Below are 21911 nucleotides of genomic sequence, written 5' to 3' on the forward strand. Positions count from 1 at the left end.
CTGATCGTAATCTCACCGGATTTCGATCGGAAAAGAAGCATGAAGGATTAGGTTTTCTCAGCTGAAGTTAGAGTTACAGAGTAATGGCTGAAGAGGATAGTCGGACATCATGGTGAAAATAAACGAAATTCCAGTCACCTTGCCGGAGAAAATGGATCATGACCGGAGCTTCGCCGGAAAACAAACGGAGAAGAAGAGGGAAATGGATCTCGGGATTTCGAAAATTCCAGATCTGGAAAAATTCTCTTCCCTTCTAAACGAAATTTTTTTATCTTTATAGGCAAAAAGGAAATTGATAACGGCACTACTATTTGATAATTGCACAAATGCGTGAATCTGACCGGATGATTCACCCCCTTACAGCTTGATAACTGCACTAACTCCGCTTGTCTTTTCTGAATTTTTTTGGCGAAACTTTCTGAAATTTTGCGAGGATTTTTCTGAGGTTATAAGGCTTCTAAAAATGTATTCATGGGCACTTAGGGGCTTGATTTGGTTTGGTTTTTTCTAAAATACAAGGTTTTTGGGGTAAATCAAGGAAACAATGCGGGCCACCTTCTCCTTGCACTACACATATCTTCTCAATCTGCTCGCTAAGCAAACGAACCCTGATCTCGATGAAATTTTGCAGGGGGGAAGAGAAAACCATAATCCAACCTAGGGTGAAGCTTGGGACCTTAACTCATTCATTTGATGGGGTTTAGGTCAAACTTGAAAGGTTTAGAGCACAGTCAAAATGGGGTGTCTACAACGGTCACTTCCTCGTATATATAAAGGAGAGAACAGCACCATTAGTAGACACAGCATTTACAAAGAATTCTTATTTCCAAATGAAAAATACAAAGGCATTAGTTCTGTTTTTGTATCTTCTTCCTCCGTTCTTTCTGTGTCTGAGCACTGTTCCAAGGTGGTTCTGGGTGGGTGGACCAGTCAGCGAATGCACGTGGACTGGAGCCTTTCTGGCTGTTTTATCTTGAAGCATCGGTTCACGGATCCCGTTGCACCGTAGGGGCGAATACGATTCTTAAGAAGAGTGACCGTGTGGCACGACTCAGCCTCTATTCCTCAATTCTGATTGTACAAGGTTTTCGTCAAAACAGATAAGTATAAATCCGTTTTCTTTTCTTACTGAAAATCTAAAACAGTAACCAATTTGGAGACCGAATAACCTTTTCCATCTCTGGATTTGATCAAGCCATAAATTAGACCCTCTGGACAAACTATATTTTTTCCAACAAGAGATCTAAAAAATAAAATTAAAAAAGGAAGAGAGACTTAATTCCTTTTATTTGGTGCTGAGAAGGTTTAAGTGTAAAGGTAATTTAAAGAAATAAATCTTATGGAGAGATTCGTGACTGCTCTCACTTGGTGAGAATAAGAAAGGGAAGAAACTGTTGAAAACGTGTTATCACCAGGATGGCCCATAATTTGATAAATGTTCGGTGCAAGGAAATGTATTACAAGATCTCTGTCTAAAATCATGCCAACTGGACAATCATCAAAAAAGGGATTTTCGCTAGTCCCTACATTGCAAAATTTACCCCAACCCCAATAATCGGTTTTAGCCTATTTTGATTTCCCTTCCAACATTTTCGGAAATAAATTGGCCAAGATAGGATCTCTTCCAATATTTTGGACAAAAAAGTAATTTAGATGAATTTCATAATAAATTGAAAATCCCTCTCTCTCTCTCTCTCTCTCTCTCTCTCTCTCTCTCTCTCTCTCTCAAATCGGCTCCGTTGTAGTTATCTTTTTTATGTGTAAATAAAGTAAGAAATTTTAGGAATATTTTTTCCTTTCAAACTTTCCCAGATAATTCCTGTCTTGGTTGGATTCCAAGAAAAATAATTCTGATGGAAAATTATTTCTTAGGAAATTTTTTTCATTAATGATTTAAAACGGGAATTAGTTCTGATTAATTTAGAGGGATAACATCATAAACCGAGGGTAAAGTCACAATTTGCTAAAACGTTAACAACTTTGTAGGATTTTACAAGATTTTTGTCGAAAATATTTGAAGAGATATTATTGTCGCCTATTTCCTAATTTCTTTCAAAAAATATTGGAAAGAAAATTAGGAATTTACAAGATTTTTGTCGAAAATATTTGAAGAGATATTATTGTAGCCTATTTCCTAATTTATTTCAAAAAATATTGGAAAGAAAATCAAAATAGGCTGAGTTGGGGGTAAAACTGCCATTTTAAAATTTTAAATGGAGAAAATTGACGTATGTTAGTTTTAGGATCCTTTTAGCAATTATTTTTCAAAAGTAGGACTGCTTGGAAAATATGTTTTTCTCTATTAAGCAATTATTTTGCCATGTAGGGGGACTAATCAGCAAAAATCCCTAATAAATAAACATATTGAATTTCTGTTCTTTTAACGGATCAGATTTGGGCACATTGGATGGATCTCCAAGGCCAGGAAATTAGGTTTCTTGGTGGACCTAGACAGTCCGATGGATCTAGTGGGATTTGGGTTTGGGCCTGTAGCTCAATTGTTGAGGCTTTGTTTCTCAACCTTGAGGTCTCAGGTTCGATCCCAGCTTAACGATAAAAAAAAGTTAATGGATGGGATTTGGGCACATTAACTTTTGCTACTTTTTCTATATATATTTATTTATATTATATGGAGTTTAAAGGTGAGGCCCAATAAGTTGTTTGAGGCAGAAATGAGGCCCAGTAAGTTCTCTTAGAAAGGAGTTTAAAGGTGATTTTCAGTTTAGTATTTTCCAATATTAAGAGGACTGCATCTAACTTTCTATAGAATTTATATTTTATCTCCTGATTTTCTTTTGTCCGATTGTCTTCAAATTCCACATCTGAAATTCTGTATTTATTAACCCCTACAACGAATAGGAACAATTAGGAAATATTGATATGGTGGAAACATCACCAAAACTTCATTTGCATATTGAAGGTTTAACACAGCTTTTCTCAAACAACAACATCTATCTGTAATCGTTGAACCGAACAGTTTTAAAACAGAGCTGGTAGATAAAAAGTTAGTAGCAAACAAATAGAGGAATCATAAAGAGAAAACTGGTACAGAAGGTTATGTTGAGAATTTCGTCCTTAACACAATAGAGATTTGTGAAATTGAAAGGCAATGTTTTGTAATACAACAGAGCAAGTAAGATCAAGTGCATCAGAAGACCACAACAAAAACTTAAGGTTTTCGCTATTGGGCCCTATATGTAGACACCACTAGGATATAATTAATTAGGGATTTGCTAGGCAATTTTGAGGAGTGTCAGATGCCACGAAATGGCTTTCTGCGAAATTGCCTAGCAAATCGCATATAATTAATTACTATACATGTGGTTCTCACTAGTTTTTGGGCAACAGGGCCTTCATCTTAGGACTGCCAGTATATCATTGTTTAGCAAACATGTGGTACCCAAAAGATGGAAACCGGCATGTCAAAGCTTTGCATTAAGAACAAAACAATGTTTGTGCTTGGAGCGTTTCCAAATAGAACTTCAATTTCATGGGATGTAATCCTTGGTCCCTGAAACTGTTAAAATTTCTTGATACTATCTTGTGGACGAAAAAAATTCATGCCTATTCGGGAATAACCAGACCAGCTGAATTTACAAGCTGATGTGCAGAATATGTTAGAAAAGTGTTTCAAATTATATTTTACAAATGCATTTTTGGAAAATTAATTTCTTAGAAATGTGTTTCAAATTATAATCTTAAAAATTAAATTTGGGTTTTTTCATATTCCTTGATATTCTAAGAGTCATTCACAAAAGGACAAAAGAGTTAGCTTTTCTTGGTGACTCTTTGTATTCCATTAATAGTGACTCTTTGATCTTCTCATTTGAGTTGAATGTCTTGAGTTCTCTCATTAAAGGTAAGTCCAAAAATGGAGAGTCTTTTGGGATAGCTTCTATCAAGAGAGAAATAGTTGAGCTTTTGAAGAAGAGAGGAGTATGAAAAATACAATCATTTTCATAGAGTTGAGTTTCAAAGAGAAAAGTCATTTTGACTAAAAACTTGTTTAATCGATCGGAGGTGGATACATGATCCATTGTAGAGAAGTGCAACTCTTTGTCTTTTGGGTTTTTTCATATTCTTTGATATTCTAAGAGTCATTCACAAAAGGACAAAAGAGTTAGCTTTTCTTGGTGACTCTTTGTATTCCATTAATAGTGACTCTTTGATCCTCTCATTTGAGTTGAATGCCTTGAGTTCTCTCATTAAAGGTCAGTCCAAAAATGGAGAGTCTTTTGGGATAGCTTCTATTAAGAGAGAAATAGTTGAGCTTTTGAAGAAGAGAGGAGTATGAAAAATACAATCCTTTTCATAGAGTTGAGTTTCAAAGAGAAAAGTCATTTTGACTAAAAACTTGTTTCACTTGTTTAATCGATCGGAGGTGGATACATGATCCATTGTAGAGAAGTGCAACTCTCTTGGATGTACAGGGAATCTGGGCTTGGTTGAATCCCGGAGATAGTGCTGCCATAGTTGTCTTCTGTTTGCATGTGGAAGAGGCTTCAACTATCTTCAAGAAGCGTTTACACGCCTCTAAGTCTTGGCTCTTTCTTATTTTGTTTCGAGTAACGTCTTATTTTATTTTGTGCATTTGTTCCAACAGAATCTCAATTGAGTATCATATGGCATGAAAATTCACCTTAACCTATTAAAAATCCTCCGGAAGAAGATAATCGAGGTAAAGAGAAACCCATATGGGTATATTTTCTTCTCTTTTACTTTGTATAAGTTCTAGGGTTTTCATCAATTTCTTCAAAAAAGAGTTGTGTAGAGAGGAGAATGCGGAGTCAGTACAACCATGCTGATAATTGCACAAACAGGGTTTGTCTTTTCCTTTTTAATTGGTTTGTAAGTGCACTTTTGGGAACTGTAATAACCCTTGACTGATCTTAAATAATAAAGGACAAGCTGGGTTAGTGTAATTATCAAAACATGGTTGTGCTGATATATGGTCCATCGATCAGAAATAGCGTGGGCCCACATTGTTTGGGTGATCCAAACCATTCATCCAGTACAGACCATTATTCCTCGAGGCAGTTATGTGACCAGTTCTACATAAGAGGTTGGCATAGTTGCTACAGAGACACTGATGAAGTGCCCAACTAGTTGGAATTATTCAAGAATATGGAACCCTGAAATGGTTGACGTGGTGTATCACAGAGACATAGGAAGAAGCAGAGGATTTGCTTTCGTAATCATGGGCAGCATCCAAGATGCTAATGCAGTAATCCGAAATCTTGATGGAAGTGAGTACGCTGGGCGGGTGTTGAGGGTCAACTTTCCATTCAAGCGAAGCCCAAAGAGCCATTGTATCCATAAAGTGAGTACAAGCTTTGTGTGGGTAATCTATCATGGTCAAGAACCCAGGAAATTCTGGCCCTAGTATTGCAAGAATATGGCAATGTGGTCGGACCTCGGGTTCTATACAATGGAGACACCGGCAGGTTATGGCTTTGTATGCTCTACTGACCCCAACAAGAGATGGAAGTCGCCCTTGAAACTCTAAATGGAGTGAAATTGATCGGGAAGTAAATTCAAAAATTCAACGAACACTCCATCCCCTTATGTTGAAGAAGGACCAAGCTTGAGGACAAGCTCTTTCTTAAGGGGGGAAGATGATGTGGATCACAACCCCACCTAGGCAGCCGAAATTGAAGAGAATTGGTAAGAAGAAATATAACCCCTTTGTAGTGCTCCATGAGGACCTGGGGTGGAGATTTGATCCGATCAAAGAGGAGATTTTGGCTTGGAGCATGAAGCAAACAAGGCATTAAGGCTGATAGGAGTAAAATTGTAATTAAAGGATAAGGACTTATTACTAATTTGAGTGTAATGGACGAGTATAAACATTCAAAAATCAATAAATTTTTAACGTCCATAGTTCGAAGGGTTAGGATGATCCTATGGAGCTGATTTTTTGGGCGCACCCTATCTATGTGAGGACCTATCAAATGAATGGTGATCACCCAAACAATCTGGGCCCACTATGTTTTAAGCCGACGGAGTAGAAAACGTACCTACACGATCGTGTAGGAACACTTCTCTCTCTCTCTCTCTCTCTCTCTCTCTCTCTCTCTCTCTCTCTCTCTCTCTCTCTCTCTCTCTATATATATATATATATATATATATACTAGTAAAAAATCCCGTGCGATGCACGGCCGACAAAGAACTGTACGGACCACATCATAGGTTGATCCAAACCGTCCATGTGATGGAACACAACATCAATAGGATGTGCCCATAAAATCATTTCCATAGGCTGATCCTAGCCATCCAATCTATAGAGGTTTCCATAATTAAAAAAGCTTAAGGGGGGAGGGGGGGCTAGGATTGAAATTATGTGCCTTTAATGGGTGCCTTTGTTAAAAAGCACAAATGAGGGGGTATGATTGAAAATATGCAGGTTGAATGGGTGCCTTTGTTAAAAAAAGTTAAAAAAAGTGATGTGACTAGTAAAAAACCCCGTGCGATGAACTGTACAGACCACATCATATGTTGATCCAAACCGTTCATGTGATGGAACACAACATCAATAGGTTGTGCCCGTAAAATCATTTCCATAGGCTGATCCTAGCCCTCCAATCTATAGAGGTTTCCATAATTTAAAAAGCATAAAAAAGGGGGGTAGGATTGAAATTATGTGGCTTTAATGGGTGCCTTTGTTAAAAAGCATAAAGGAGGGGGTAGGATTGAAAATTTGCTGGTTGAATGGGTGCCTTTGTTAAAAAAAGTCAAAAAAAGTGATGTGTAATTCTCATAGAATTTTGGGAGAAATTCAATTAATTCTCTCATTTTCTCTTCTGCTATATAATATACTAGTAATACCCGACGTGCGATGCACGACACTGCCAAAAAAGGACTATAATACCAAGAAAAAAATTAGTTAAAAATATGTAGAAACAATATTTTTAACCACGACGATACACGACACAGCCAAAAAAAAGGAGTATGATACCCGACGTGCAATGCACGACACGACAAAAAAAAAGACTGTTATAACAAAAAAAATATATAGTTAAATATATGTAGAAACAATAAGCAAAAAAGTATGCATAACCACGTACCAAGTAATAAAAAAAATGCAAAAGAAAGAGTTTTCTAATTACTTTTTCTGGAAAAAAAAAATATGCACGATACATCGGAAAAAAAGTATATGATACAAAATTTCGTAATTAATTTTTGTGTAAAAAAAATAAAAATATGCACGACACGGCAAAAGAAAGTATATGATACAAAATTTCGTAATTAATTTTTGTGTAAAAATAAATAAAAATATGCACGACACGGCAAAAAAAAGTATATGATACGAAAAAATGTTATTTAAAAAATACGTAGAAAAAATAGGTAAAAAAAGTAGCTAAAAATAAATCAAAAAAGTATCATATACTTTTTCTAAAAATATATGCTTTTTATATTTTTCTAAAAATATTTTCTAATGCTTTTTAACAAACGAGGGGAGTAGGATTGAACTTATGTAAGTTTAATGGGTGCCTTTGTTAAAAAACATAAAGGAGGAGGTATGATTGAAAATATGTGGGTTGAATGGGTGCTATTGTTAAAAAGCATAAAGGAGGGGGTAAGATTGAAAATATGTGGGTTGAATGGGTGTTTTTGTTAAAAAGCATAAAGGATGGGTAGGATCGAAAATATGTGGGTTGAATGGGTGCCTTTGTTAGAAAAAGTTAAAAAAAGTGAGGTGTAAATTCCATAGATTTTTAAAAAAATTCAAAAAAGCTTGGGCTTTTCCATCCAGCTTATTATAGTAGATATAGATATAGATAATTCAATCTTTTTCTGAAGTATTTGTCGAACAATAATAGATGGTGGAATGTAAAAACTTACCCGCCATCCAGCTTGTATAGCGTGTGTTTGACCAGCTGGTAATGCTTCCCTTTTTTAAAACAAAATATCCACTTGGCCAATCGGATTCGAAGATCTGAGATTTTATATAGTGTAAGCCCATATAGTCCAGTATCTTTCAAAAAGTACTGTTTGTGTTACACCATAGGATGATCCAAACCGTCTATTTGATGGGCCACAACGTAAATAGGTTGTGGCCCAAAACTCATTTCCATGGGATGTTCCCAACCCTCCGATCTATTGAGAAACTGCATATTATGGAAAACTCTATAAATCGGAGGGTGGGATCATCCTATGGAATTGAGTTTTGGGCCACAACCTATTTACATTGTGGTCCATCAAATGGACGGTTTAGACCATCTTCTGTTGTGGCTTGTACAATACTTTTTTTGAAAAATACTGGACTGTACGGGTTTAAACCATATCAAAACTCTCGAAGATCCAAACCGTTCATTTGTTGGGCCCTAACGTAAATAGGCCTTGCCCATAAAATCATCTCTATAGGATGATCCAAACCCTCGGATCAGCACATATCAGAGCGTTAAGATAATCATTTGGAAATGATTTTCGAGGGAGGGCCTATTTACATTGGGCCGATCAGATGAACAGTTTGGATATTGGAATAAGGCCACGATGAATTTTCTAATGAATATGCATTATATGTTGTATGTATGAAGGTGCATGCATTTTTTTTTTAAATAGAGGGGGCACACCTTGTTCAAATATCTAAATCATTAAGTTGACAGGCCCCAACGTAAATATGCCGTACCACCAAATTCATTTCCATTGGATGATCCCACCTCTTCGATAAAATAGAGATTTATATATGGTGTAGTTTATCTATGGCGTAGACGGTTGGGATCATCCAATGGAGCTGATTTTTGGAGCACAGTCTAGTAAAATTAAGGCCCAAAACTGAATGGTTTGGATCTTCGAACAATGTGGGCTTCAATGTATTTTTCGAAATATATGCTCACCTACAAACAGACGCAGTATATAGATACTGGCCCATCTCAACTTTGCGCATGCATCACCGTTTTCGAGTGGGATTGAAGCTTGAAGGGTCTTTAACTTCATTTTCTTTTTTACTGGTATGGTGCTCCATCCTTACTCTCTCTCTTTTCAATTGAGTTCTTCTTATGTTCCCGAAGTTCCGTAAAGTTACATTTTTTTGTCAGGTGTAACACACGTTTTGTTAGAAAATTCACTAGACCACTTTGCTCAAAGATCCAAACAGTTCATTTGTTGAGGTTCAATGTAAATAGGCTACGCCCAACAATCATCTCGATGATCTTCAATCTCCGATCTAATACGATGACATCATATATGAATCACCACGGATCAAAGAGTTAGGATCATCTTAGGGAGATGTTTTTGGCATTTTAATTATAAAATTAAACATTGAGTAGGGCTCCTACCATTCAAAAAAGAGATAAGTAGGACTCCAATATGACTAAGAGCATGACAACTCAATAGCTAAAGTTTAATTTATTATATGCTTAAAATGTTTGCATTATATAAGTTTGAACACGCATGGAGTTTGGACACAAATAGTACTACAAAAGGAGGTGATTCAAGTGAATCTAGCAATTGTTTCCACCTGGTCCTCCGAAAAGCACAGCATAATTCTCACCAGGCACTTGTATGTCATGAAAAAAATCATAGCATGGGGAGCTTGCAATTATTCTATAAGGATTCTCTTTGGTGAACGGAATAGAATCACCATTTTTATCTATAAAATTCACGCCTCCAATGTAACATGCTGTCCTATATTGTTGGTTGATTTCTGGCTTATGACCACTCCCCATCTCACGCCAAGGTAATACACCAGCATTATATACAATCCCTCCCCATTGAGCAACATCAGCATGGTCAGCGAATGTAGAATTAAAGAGGACCTTTGGCCAATAGCCCACCTTCTTTTTTTCGTCTCCATATAATAACCACCAAGCTTCACTCAATAGATCCTACATTGAAATAGAAAATCATAAAATGATTAAAATAGAAGAATGATTCACAAGGCGCAACTCATTTTAAGGGATTATTGTGATGCAAAATCTCTTTTAGCTATTGCTTTTCCATCGGCCAGACTGTAAGATTTAACAAATAAGGGATTATAATCATCTAATGAGAGAGAATTTTTTGGCAAGACTTAAACGGATAAATAATTTAGATCTTTGAAAAAGTGACGCCTTCTCCTCCTAACTGATATTTTTCTTCAGCAAAATATGGCTTCCATGATGTAACAAATATAGCTAAATGTGTGCTTTTTAATTCAAGCTAAAGGGATTCGGAATTACCTTGTACACAGTGACTATAATGTAATACTGGGTTCCATTGTAGATCGAAGTTGGGGAAAGACCAATGCCTACAGGTAAGTCTCTGGAAATTTGTACAAAACCTGGGCAGAGAGAGTCATAGCAGCCCGTTTTTTGGTGATTATCATTCTGTATGTAAGCAGAATAAACGAAGGAAAAAATTAGTAGAGCATCTCAGTGACAAATTTTAATGAATTTAAATGACAGAAACAATAAGTTATGGTTGAAGCATACCGTCCATGCTGTAGATAGGTGGGGGAGAAAGTCATGATATAATCCGTTACTTACCTAGAGATTTGAAAAACTTCAAAATTAGAATACAAGAGTATGAGATATGATCTTGCCTTTTTACTATGATTGATCATTTCTTAAGGCTCCATTTCTTTCAATGTAAAATATGCGTAAAAAGAAATTTTAATTATGGGCATAAAATTTGATTTATGCCCATTTTATATGGAAAAAAATAGGTCCTGAGGGAACAACCAAATATAGAAAGGACCTTATGAGCATGTTGTATAGCAATGAATTATTTGATAATGTTTTTACAATTATGCTAAGATCGCACCTTGTCCAATCTTGGAATTATGACATTTTGTCAATCCTCTATTACATTCAATAGATAATTCAGTCTTTTTATAAAGTACGTATCGAACGATAATGGATGGTGGAATTGGAAAACTTACCAACCATCCAGCATGTATCGAGCGTGTTTGTTCAGGTGGTGACTCATCACGAAGTATAACAAGAGAACCACTACTTTGGTTGCCTGTAATTTTTGGCTGCCATGTATTGAGAACTGCCCAGGATCCAAACTCCGCGCCACCATCTTTATATGTAGATTGCAATTCAAACTGAGCAATAATCACATTTTTGTTAGCCAGTTATGTGGCAGCAATAAACAAACACAGATTATATAAAACTAATTAAATCATATACTCATAAGAAAAGAAAGATACATTTTTAAGATGTTCCAATTATTCAGTTACTGTTTCCATGTGCATGAAAGTTGGGGTATATTTTTTATTTAATTAAAAATTACCTTATCATGAAAAGTTTTATTAATTTGGTGTTGAACACATGGTGAGAAAGGTAGGGTTGTTAGATATATCCTTGAAAATTGGAATCTATATCTATTAGCTATCAATAATATAAAGCTTCCGGTTGAACAAATAGTAACAAGACATATCTATTCAGCTTTACATAGAAATTCAACTCAAAAACTCAAAAACAATTGTCTAAACTTGAGAGAAAACGTGTTGAGTTATCAGATGATTGCATTGGGTTTTCTAATGAAATTCTACAAGAACCCACATAATTTATAAATTTTGTAGATTTTGATGTAAAAAGATACTTGATTTTTAATTGAGTATTGAGCGTGTAGGTCCAGTAGACTTGACTCACCTCACTTTTCAAGTCTAAGTTTCCAATTATTTGAATTATTGTTGAACATAACTACTTTTCCTCCCATCATAAATTTAAATTTGAAGTAAAATTGGATGATAATAAATGTGACTTACGCGAAATTTGCCTTCATCATTTGAAGGATCCTGAGCATTTGAAGGATATCCTTTCCCAATATTTGGGGAAGATTTAGCCCTTTTTAGTTCTTCCTTCGTAATTCTCCTAATAGGAACTGTTCCTAGTGGGCACCCTCCATCCTTGAGCCCTACCTTTAAAGATACACCTAATGATGAAGCCTTTTTATCTTTAATAACTTTTGGAAGAGATCCTGGACCCATCTGCATAGAGACAATTTCCATCAATAAAAGTATGGTTTTAGTTTCTTCCAAGAAAAGAACATATTTTTCATAGTTAAATCATTTTATTTTCCAAAGTGATGTCAAAGAGAAACAAAATCTCAGAATTAATACATAACAGAGAAAAGAACATATCACTTGAAAGATAACATAAGGAGAAAATTAAAAACCTGGATCTTATGGTTCATCAATAAGGGATGATCGAAAGCGGGTTGTTTGTTTATATCAACACAACTAAATATCTGTCCATATCCATCCTGCAAAAAATGTAAAGACCAACAATATTTGTCTCATTTTACCAATATGTATGTTGTATCAATGTACCATATATGTGTGTGTTTTGTTTGTGTGTGTGCATGTGTGAGACAAATCCTAAGCTCAAAGGAGCCAAATTATGCCTACACCATTCAAAATTCTGAGAATAATTAATGCACTGCCATTCTCACTAGTGCTTCTACGTTTTTTCCCCCATTAAGAAGACTGAAATGGGAAAGAATGCATTCAGGAATTCAACCCACAGGCCCTGTTTCTCCAGATCAAACCTTCTAGTAGTAAAATGTATGGTTTTATTTTTTTTCGTCGTGACAATAGGCCATGTAAGTGGACAAAATGAACGACACCCAGGTGAACAAAATATCTCGTTACTACTTTTGAGTTATTAATATTGTAAAAAAACTCCAATGCTAGATACAGCTCAAGAAAGCATATCTTTCTCTCTCTCTCTCTCTCTCTCTCTCTCACACACACACACACACACACACTTTATATATGGGAAATGATATTTCGCCCCCTCTGACGGATAAAATCCCCCCCTTTAATGTTATTAGTTAAGTTTTAAAGGTAAAGAAAAATGTTAAAGGGGGTGAATTTATCCTCAAGCAGTGAACCATTCTCACAGAAACCATGGGGGGATATCATTTCCCTTTATATATATATATATATATATATATATATATATATATATATATATATATATATATATATATATATAGGGAAAGGTGTGCATACTCGGTCGAGTAGATAAGCTTATCTACTTGGTCGGGTTAAAAACAGTGGGGGCCCACATTTTTGGGGTGATCCAAACCATTCATTTGAAAGGCCCTTACCTAGATAGGGTGTCCACAAAAAATCAGCCACATAAGATCATCCTAACCCATCCAACAGTGGAGGGAAAAATGGGCAGATTTGTGGACAAGCTGTGTTTGTCCATTTTTCCCCATTTTTCCTTCCACTATTGCATAGGTTAGGAGGATCCTATGAGGCTGATTTTTTGTGGACACCCTATCTAGGTAAGTGCCTTTCAAATGAATGGTTTGGATCACCCAAAAAATGTGGGCCCCCACTGTTTTTAACCCGACCGAGTAGATAAGCTTATCTACTCGACCGAGTACGCACACCTTTCCCATATATATATATATATGTGTGTGTGTGTGTGTGTGTGTGTGTGTGTGTGTGTGTGTGTGTGTCAAATTTGCACCCCCTGTAGGATAGGTGAATTGACGTCAAAAAGTGTCAGACTTTAACGTTTTTTTACGTCAATTCTCGTTAAAGTTGTGTGAATCATCCTACAGGGGGTGCGAATTTATCATTACCCTATATATATATATATATATATATATATATAGAGAGAGAGAGAGAGAGAGAGAGAGAGAGAGAAAACGGTTCCTACACATATGTGTAAATAAGTTCTCTACACACTAGCTTAAAATACAGTGGGGGCCACATTATTTGGGTGATCCAAACCATTCATTTTTAAGGCCCTCACATAGATAGGGTGTCCACAAAAAATCAGATCCATAGGATCATCCTAACCATTCGAACTGTGGAGGCAAAAAATGGACTAATTTGTGAAGGTTTAAAGACATCCATTTTACCTCCACAAATCGTAGGGTTGGGATGATCCTATGGATCTGATTTTTTGTAGACAGCCTATCTATGTGAGGGCCTTTAAAATGGATGGCCTGGATCACCCAAACAATGTGGGCCCCCACTGTATTTTAAGCTAGTGTGTAGAGAACTCTCTACACATATGTGTAGGAACCGTTTTCTCATATATATATATATATATATATATATATATATATATATAGAGAGAGAGAGAGAGAGAGAGAGAGAGAGAATAGTGTTTCTGAGCTCGAGCATAAAAAATTCATGTGGGCCCAAGTTTTTGGGGGGGATCCAAAGCATTCATTTATAAGACCCTATCATGGATAGTCTATGTACCAAAAATCAGGTCCATAGGATCATCCTAATCCTTCCATTTGTGGAGGTAAAAATGGGCAAATTTGTGGAGAAACAATATCTGTTCATTTTCCCCTCCACGAATGGAAGGGTTAGGATGATCCTATGGAGCTGAGTTTTTGTGGACACCCTATCCATGATAGGGGCTTCCAAATGAATGCTTTGGATCACCCAACAATGTGGGCCCACAGCTATTTTTGAGCTCAAGCTCAGATAAGCTTATCTTAGCTCTAGCTCAGAAATACTATTCTCAATATAATATGATAATAGAGTTCACTTTTCGTCATATCCATGATATGCATATAATTCAATGACTGATTAGGTAATATTATCTGGAGGGACATGATCTACAGAACACAGCAAATATCAGCATCCCGATATCAGCCCAGCACCCGCCCCAGATGACAGCCTTGGCTGGATATTTGGTGTCGAGAGACGTGACAGAGTGCACATGATGGGGCCCGGACCTACCCCTAATGTATTATTTGGCTCTATGCGCAGTGGTGTGATGTCACAAGAGAGGGTTGCATCACTTGAAAGGGCCAACGAGCAACTCACAAACGAGGTGGTAGGTATGAGAGAGAAGGCCCAAATGGAACAAAATCAGGCCAATATGGAACGATAGCTGTCGGTACTCTTAGCTCATTTCTAGTACGTCCAAAATATCAATGTAAGTCATTAATTATTTCAGTAAATAGTTCTTCTAGGCCACTATTACCTTTATGTATCTATCTTGTTATATGTTAGCCTCCCGACGATCCGACTCCGTCACGATCACGTGCAACCTCCTCTGATAGCCATAGAGACCTCACTGACGATTGGGTATAAATGTCGTTGAATTTTAATATAAATCTAGTCTTGGTTTTCTTCTTAATAAATAACTGCTTATTTTTTTTATTCCTAATCATTGTTCATTTTCTAAGGTTACCTTATTGAGCATTCGAATGAGGGGGTTGAAGTGGCGCACATCATTCGTAAGAGCGTTGATCGGACACATCTAGTCAACGGGCAGCCATTAGGACAGTTTTTCATTGAGGTGCAGATCACGGCTGCATTGCAGCCAAAAGAGCCTCTGATGAGAGAATCCGAACTCAATGACTGTATTGGAGATGCTTTAGGAGGAGAAATCGCTTGGCCGTCCTTCTTGGTAAGTACTTTACATACGAGGACAGATTGAAATTTGAATGATGATCATAACTACTACATCGACAAGTATATTGATTTTTGATTCGATATCTGTTTGTGTTCCCTTTCTTTATCATGTTAGATGAGCCCAGAGTACCTGATCGACATTGTCTTTATGTTTCTTACGTATTCAGTTCGGAGTTAATGTTTCACGGGCTATCTTGAGACAATGTTTATTATGTTTGTGGCTTTTGTTGCCTCTTTTTTTAGTGCATTGTATTTGACTTTGTCATCCTTATGTTTTGGAACATATTTTGCTTTCAGTGTATATATGTAAGTTTTGTGTTCTTCAACTCTGCTCTAAAGGTAGAAATTCGTTTTAAAGGTTGAAATTCGTAAGTTTTGTGTTCTTCAACACTGCTCCAAAGGAGGCAAGGTAATCATCTCTGAATTTGTAATGCGAAGGAGCTGCCCTCAATTCTATGATTTTATTTGTATGTAACTTAAATGTTTCTTGGAATGTTGGAAATATAGTTTCCAAGTGAAAATATGATGACAGATCCTCAACTAAAGAAGTGGCCTAGCGTTCCATAATCTAAGGCTAACTTCTACTTCAGAGCAATAAGGACCAAAGACAACATATCGAAAGGTGAATTAATGGGCAATTTTTTTTATCTTCTTTTTATTTCATATAAGATCTATTTGTACTTCCTTTTCTTTTGGAAGTGGCTTCATGTATGTTGTGTCTTATTCTTTTTCAGATAATTCAGACCAAAGGCCAATCCCCAACCCAAAAATGAAAAACCCATCACACCACCTTCTGTTCCCTCTAATGAAATATCAGGACAAGAGGTAATTATTTCATATTTTCTAAACCATGTTTCTGTTTTGCTCGAGGTCTGTTAATAACGACTTTGTTTGTTTTCATTCATACATGGTTTCTTCTTGATGGAATCACTCAACTTCAATCATTTTCCATATAATTTTATACAATAATTTGTTTGATTGCTTGGCTGCATTCAAACTCAACTCTGGGACTGCTTGTGAACATTTTAATTCACATGAGGGAATTAATTGTATACTTTTGAAATCTTCAAAATTCTAGACTGCAATCTAGGGTTTAATTGTATACTATTTTCTATAAAAAAACATACCTATGGAACCACTTAACATGACTTAAAAGTGAACTCCACCCAGCTTTTATATATTCATTAGTTTATTGAAGTATGTAATGTCACTTGGAAATGTGGGATATATTTTATTTCATACCCACATTGCTGGTCTTTATATTACATGTTTCCTAGTTGGAAATTGCCACAGGGGCACATGGCAATTGGAGCTTTTAGAGCTTATTTTCTTTCTTGCATACTCTTATTGGTGAATACTCCTCAACGTTTATAAGTTGTGTCACCCAAATGAAATGTCAGCATCATATGCATATGTATGTCTGTATGAGTGTGTGCATGTTTATGTGTATTTTCTTTTGTTCGCTATGGTTTGGTGTCATCATCGACCTTTTTTGGGAATTAAATTTTGATCGGAATATTTTATCAAGAGCATTCGTCAGTGGGGCAGATTTATTTTATTGGGATTTGCTCATGAACGCCGGTGAAAGCCCTTTTTCTTGTAGTGGAAATGGCTTTCCACGAAATTGCCTAACAAATCCCTTACTATGTTTATGACTATTGAACCTTTATACGCGTTGCATATATCCCTTTTTATGTATCAGCAATGGCTAAGAGACGCAAGCATTATCTTCGTTTGCAATATAAATAATGAAAAATAATATTTCCACTTCCTTTTCTATGTCTTCATGCGTTTCCATCTTTTATGTATCTTTTTTCTTGAAAATGAAGTCATTTCCAAGAAAAGACAAACCGAAGGGCAGGACATACTGGGAAATATGGGGTGTAAATATTGTAGCCCTATAAATAAATGGAACCTATTTCTTTTAATCCTATGTGTAAGCAAAGGAAACCCATTTCCTAACTTGTGGATTTTTGCAGGGGGAGCGCCTGTTCCTTGAAAAACTGATTACTTTCATGAAACTCTAGAAATTTATTTGAGAAGAAATTTTTAAACCCGGGAAGCCCTTTCTGAGTATTTGGCTAAAGCCATTTTCATGGTTAATATTGGCCGCAATGACTACATCAACAACTATCCGCAGCCTGATTTCTACATCTCTAGCAGAGTCAATAATCCTCAAGCATTTGATCACCTCTTGGTAATGAGACTCTCCCAATCCCTCGTTAAAAATAGCTCAAACAGTAGGAGATATCAAAACCTAAGCTTTTATATAGTGCCAACGAATACATGTGCATAATCAAGGTGCCACCTTTTATATTTGATCCACACATCTCTCTAATGGGATTGAATGTGAATGTGTGACAGAATAGCAGGTATTAAATGTACGTCAAAATTAGCAGGTTTTTGTACCCTATTTGGGGTTTATTTGTAATTGAAGTAAAAAATGCATATTTACCGGCGTTGATTAAAAACGTTGGTGAATAAAATATTCACCGACGTTTAAATGAAAGTGTCGGTGGATATAACAATCACTGACGGTCACAAACCGTAAGTGAAACATGGAATCAGGCAGTGTTATTTTATAAACGAGAGTAAAGACTAAGCCTTTTATCCATCGCTAGAATACCGTCAGTGAATGCTATTTTTCACCAACGTCGGTGAATTTGTAATTTCCAGCATTTAAGAACTTTTTTGGGACGGTCGTAAACATCGGTGTAAAGATATTCACCAACGTTTTTTATTGAACGTTGGTGTAACCCTTTAGGGACGCTGTGTTTACCAACGATCGGCAAAACCTTCGTTACACCGGCATTCATCCATGTTTTCACAGGCGCTCATGAATGCCGGTGAAAGCCCAAAATATTCTTATAAATCGAAGGTCCCTCAATATAACAATTGAATAGGGTTGCTTCAAGTTATATTTTTTGTGTTTCAAAAAGTAGAAATGTTTAGGAATATTTTCCTTTCCAAACTTGTCCAGATATATAATTCTTGCAATCCAAACAGGCCGTATGGATTAAAATTTTCCTCTACATACACTCCGAAGTGTTATTCTAATTCAAATTGATATGGGTGATATTCAATTGTTCTGAAGCTATGAGCCCACCCATACGTTCGTGTGTACATAGTTGTAAAATCTATTGAAATATACGAGAATTAGAGCGCATCCTAATGCAATTAGGAGTTAAAGCTTTCTCCTATTTCTTCTTCTCTTCTTTTTGTGTGTAAGCTGGGATTTAACCTCCGACCTCCCGGGTGAAGAACAAATCCTTGACCATTGATCAAGAAGCTCAATCGCAATTAAAGTTCTTCTTCTTCTCTTTTTCGGGAGTATAATACATATCCGTCAAATGGAGATTAATGTCTGAAATTATATGACCCCTAACCTTTTATTAACCTACATTTTTTGTCATGACAATGTTTAACTATGAGAGAGTACCGCTTAAGATGGTTTGGACATATCAAATGTAGGCCTTTGGATGCTCGAGTGAGAAGAAGTGACTCATGCCAAGTTGATGGAGTAAAAAGAGGTAGGGGAAGACCGAAAACAACTTGGGTAGAGACAGTAAGGAAAGACCTGAGAGCTAGGAACATAACAGAGAACAAGACCTTGGATGGGATAGAATGGAAGAAAATGATCCATGTAGACGAACCCAGCTAGTGTCAAGATTAGACTTAGTCAATTTGAATAGGGTAGATCCGTTCACTTTCTTCGTGTAAATTTTCTAAAAGATTCATTAGCCGACCCCGACTAGCTTGGGACAAAGGTTTAGTTGAGTTGAGTTGAGTTGACAATGTTTAACTATGAAGGAGGTGCACATACTGTCGATGAGGTGAGCTCGAATGACTACAATAGTTGCACCATGGGGAATTCTATTACCACAGATAGTAGTGAACCCTATGCATTAATCTTATGGAGTAATTGGTTGTTTCACATGGCACCGGAGCTTACGCTTTTGGAGATGGAGTTATTTAATCAGCTCTGATACCATGTGAAACAGGCAATTATTCCAAAAGCTTAAGCTGTTGGAGATGGCGTCATTTAATCTTCAATACGTTAACGCTCCCCCTTACGTGTGGCCCCTCTTGTTAGGATTGGCCTACATGTGGCACAAGTGGCCCCTCTTTTGGGTTGGCCATTACATGTGGAATTTTAGTATGGAGGAATTTTGAACATAGGACCTTTGCTCTGGTACCATGTGAAACAACCAATTACTCCAAAAGCTTGAGCTGTTGAAGATGGTGTCATTTAATCTTTTATACTTTAACACGCTCGATGTTGTGACCAGGGCAGGCTCCGATCGCCCGGCTATGATACCATGAAAAAGATTATTTTCACTAATGTTACTTGATTACAATTAGGCACAATCAGTGCTTATATAGAGCACTTTGCTTATATTACAATCATGCTTTATCTACTTGTAATGTTTTAATCCTCGAGCTCTCGTTGTTTTGTTTCTCTTTGACTTCTCAGAGTGACCAAGCATCTATAATTGGAGGGGCTATAAATTTCGTTAAGAAGTTTCAACAACTTCTCCAATCTCTTGAAGCTCAAAAGAGAAAAACACAACAATCAGATGCAGGTTTCACCTCTCCTTTCACCAATTTCGTTGCCTTCCCTCAGTTCTCCTCTTGCTCAGTGAATTCCAACTCGACGAATGAGACGGTGGCAGGGAATCGCTCCTCCATTGCCGATATTGAAGTAACCATGGTGGAAAGTCATGCCAACCTCAAAGTACTCTAAAAAAGGTGGCCTAAGCAGCTCTTGAAAATGGTGGCCGGGTTGCAAAACATCCATCTCACAGTTCTTCATCTCAATGTAACCACCATTGTTCAAATGGTTCTCCACTCTATCACTATCAAGGTTAAAAAAAATCACCTTTCTCTCACTATTTTATTCTGGTGTTCTTATTCTTTTCCATGAATAGTTTGTGAAACAACCAACTATTCTAAAAGCGTATCTGTTAAGAGTTGGTGTTATTTAATCATTTATACTTCAACACTCTTCCTCACATGTGGCCACAATTTTTTTTTGGTCGGCCGTACACATGACATATGTAGCCTCTCTTTTGGGTTGGCCGTGCATGTGGATTTTTATTATCAAATAGTTGTTGGATTTCGAACCCAGAGCCGTGAGGCAATAGCTCTGATACCAAGTGAAATAATTAATCAGTCCAAAAGCTTAAGTAGAGTTGGTGTTATTTGATCATTTATACTTCAATATAATTCACTAATCAAACTCCCTCCATTCATGTAGGTTGAGGATGACAGTGGGCTTACTTTGGTTGATGAAATCGCAACTGCTGTTAAACAAATGCTTGGAAGGATTCAAGAAGAGGCCAGTATGAATTGAGCCAAATTTCTATGTAATTCACCAAGTTTCCTCTCTTTTATCATAAAAATTATTGCATGTTGTTAGAGCCTATCTCTCTTACTCTCTTATATTTTAAGAACCTTTATGTACAGTTGAACGTGTTCATGTGTTGTGTGTGTGTGTGTGTGTGTGTGTGTGTGAGAGAGAGAGAGAGAGAGAGAGAGAGAGAGAGAGAGAGAGAGAGAGAGAGAGAGAGAGAGTGTTACATTCTATAAAGTCACCTACGCAAGGTGAAGTACAAAGATAGCTGCCACGGACAGCTTTAGAGGAGCTTTTACACTATGAAGATGGAAATGGATGATGATAGGCTGATAGAAAATGTGTATCCATGTAATGATTCCAAGGGTGAAAAATAAAATCAAGATATGATTACGCTATGTAAAATCATTAACATTTGAAAAATAAAGACCCAATGCCGCTATGATCTAAGAGGTCATCTCATGGAAGAACAGAGATGTGTAGGTCTCACAAGTCTAAAAGAAACCCGTCTAAAGTACAAAGGTGTAGGAGATAACCAAAACTAGATGAAGCACTTTGTAGACTAATGTTTACAATTATGGAAAAATGCATTGAAGAGCAATTTACAAAGGCTCTCCTTTATATAATTCTATGGTCTTACAAGAAAAAAAGAAGAAGAAGACGACCCAGACTTCGGAGTGTGGAAGATTCCAGCCCTAGACAGGACCTAAAATATGACATTAATGCATTTTAACTCTGTGAAGTGATATTTCCACCCTGTTAGTAAATTTGTATTGCTGTCTAGTTTCAGCATAGTTTAGAGAGATTAAGCTTTGCACACTAATGAAAATCCTGGGGTATGTCTTGTGTATTCTAGGGAAAATGGTGTATGAAGAGAAAAACCAACTTGCCCTAAACCCTAGCACGAAGCCAAAGCGAGGAAGAGAGGTGTGGGCTAAGAGCCAAAGCTGTCCTCCTTTATTAAAGCCACTTTTAAGTTTTAACAGAGCATGTTCTTGTAATAATAAGAACAGGAATGCTAAATTCAAAGAATTGTAAGGGGCCGTTTGGATACGCAGATTTTAGAATCCGAGATTTCTTCAAAATTGTAGATGAGAGACAAGAGAAGAAGTGGACCAGCCGTCGTTTTCTGATTTTTCACCCTTGTTTCTTTCAGCAAGAGAGTAGCAGATCATCCCATGTTTGTTTTAGAAATCTCAGGATGCAGGAGAGATTTCTAAAACCTGGATT

At 36.6% G+C, this 21911-nt stretch overlaps 1 protein-coding gene and 1 pseudogene across 1 annotated transcript; one reads left to right on the forward strand and one right to left on the reverse strand.

Moving 5' to 3' along the window:
• Positions 1 to 10726: 10726 nt before the first annotated feature.
• LOC143890598 (protein neprosin-like) lies at positions 10727 to 14520 on the reverse strand. The gene is made up of 4 exons (XM_077395310.1): positions 14422 to 14520; positions 12106 to 12192; positions 11696 to 11917; positions 10727 to 11029 (listed from the first exon to the last, which is right to left on the reverse strand). Exons 1-4 carry the CDS (start codon positions 14518 to 14520, stop codon positions 10727 to 10729), a joined length of 711 nt encoding a protein of 236 aa, XP_077251425.1.
• A 149-nt stretch (positions 14521 to 14669) lies between these two features.
• LOC143890599 (transcription factor bHLH94-like) lies at positions 14670 to 20681 on the forward strand (annotated as a pseudogene).
• Positions 20682 to 21911: the final 1230 nt, after the last annotated feature.

The sequence above is a fragment of the Tasmannia lanceolata genome, unplaced genomic scaffold, assembly GCF_043159265.1.
Source record: "Tasmannia lanceolata isolate RefF3 unplaced genomic scaffold, GAP_Taslan_0.1 ptg000013l, whole genome shotgun sequence".
NCBI lineage: Eukaryota > Viridiplantae > Streptophyta > Magnoliopsida > Canellales > Winteraceae > Tasmannia > Tasmannia lanceolata.

Bases quoted from the DNA above. Each gene is read 5' to 3' on its own strand.
- LOC143890598 (XM_077395310.1), bottom strand. From the start codon at position 14,520: ATGTCCCTCCAGATAATATTACCTAATCAGTCATTGAATTATATGCAT. The intron at 12,193-14,421 runs GTATTTCTGAGC...CATTTTTTGCAG, and splicing joins ATCATATTATATTGAGAATA to GATGGATATGGACAGATATT. The intron at 11,918-12,105 runs GTTTTTAATTTT...GTCTCTATGCAG, and splicing joins TGATGAACCATAAGATCCAG to ATGGGTCCAGGATCTCTTCC.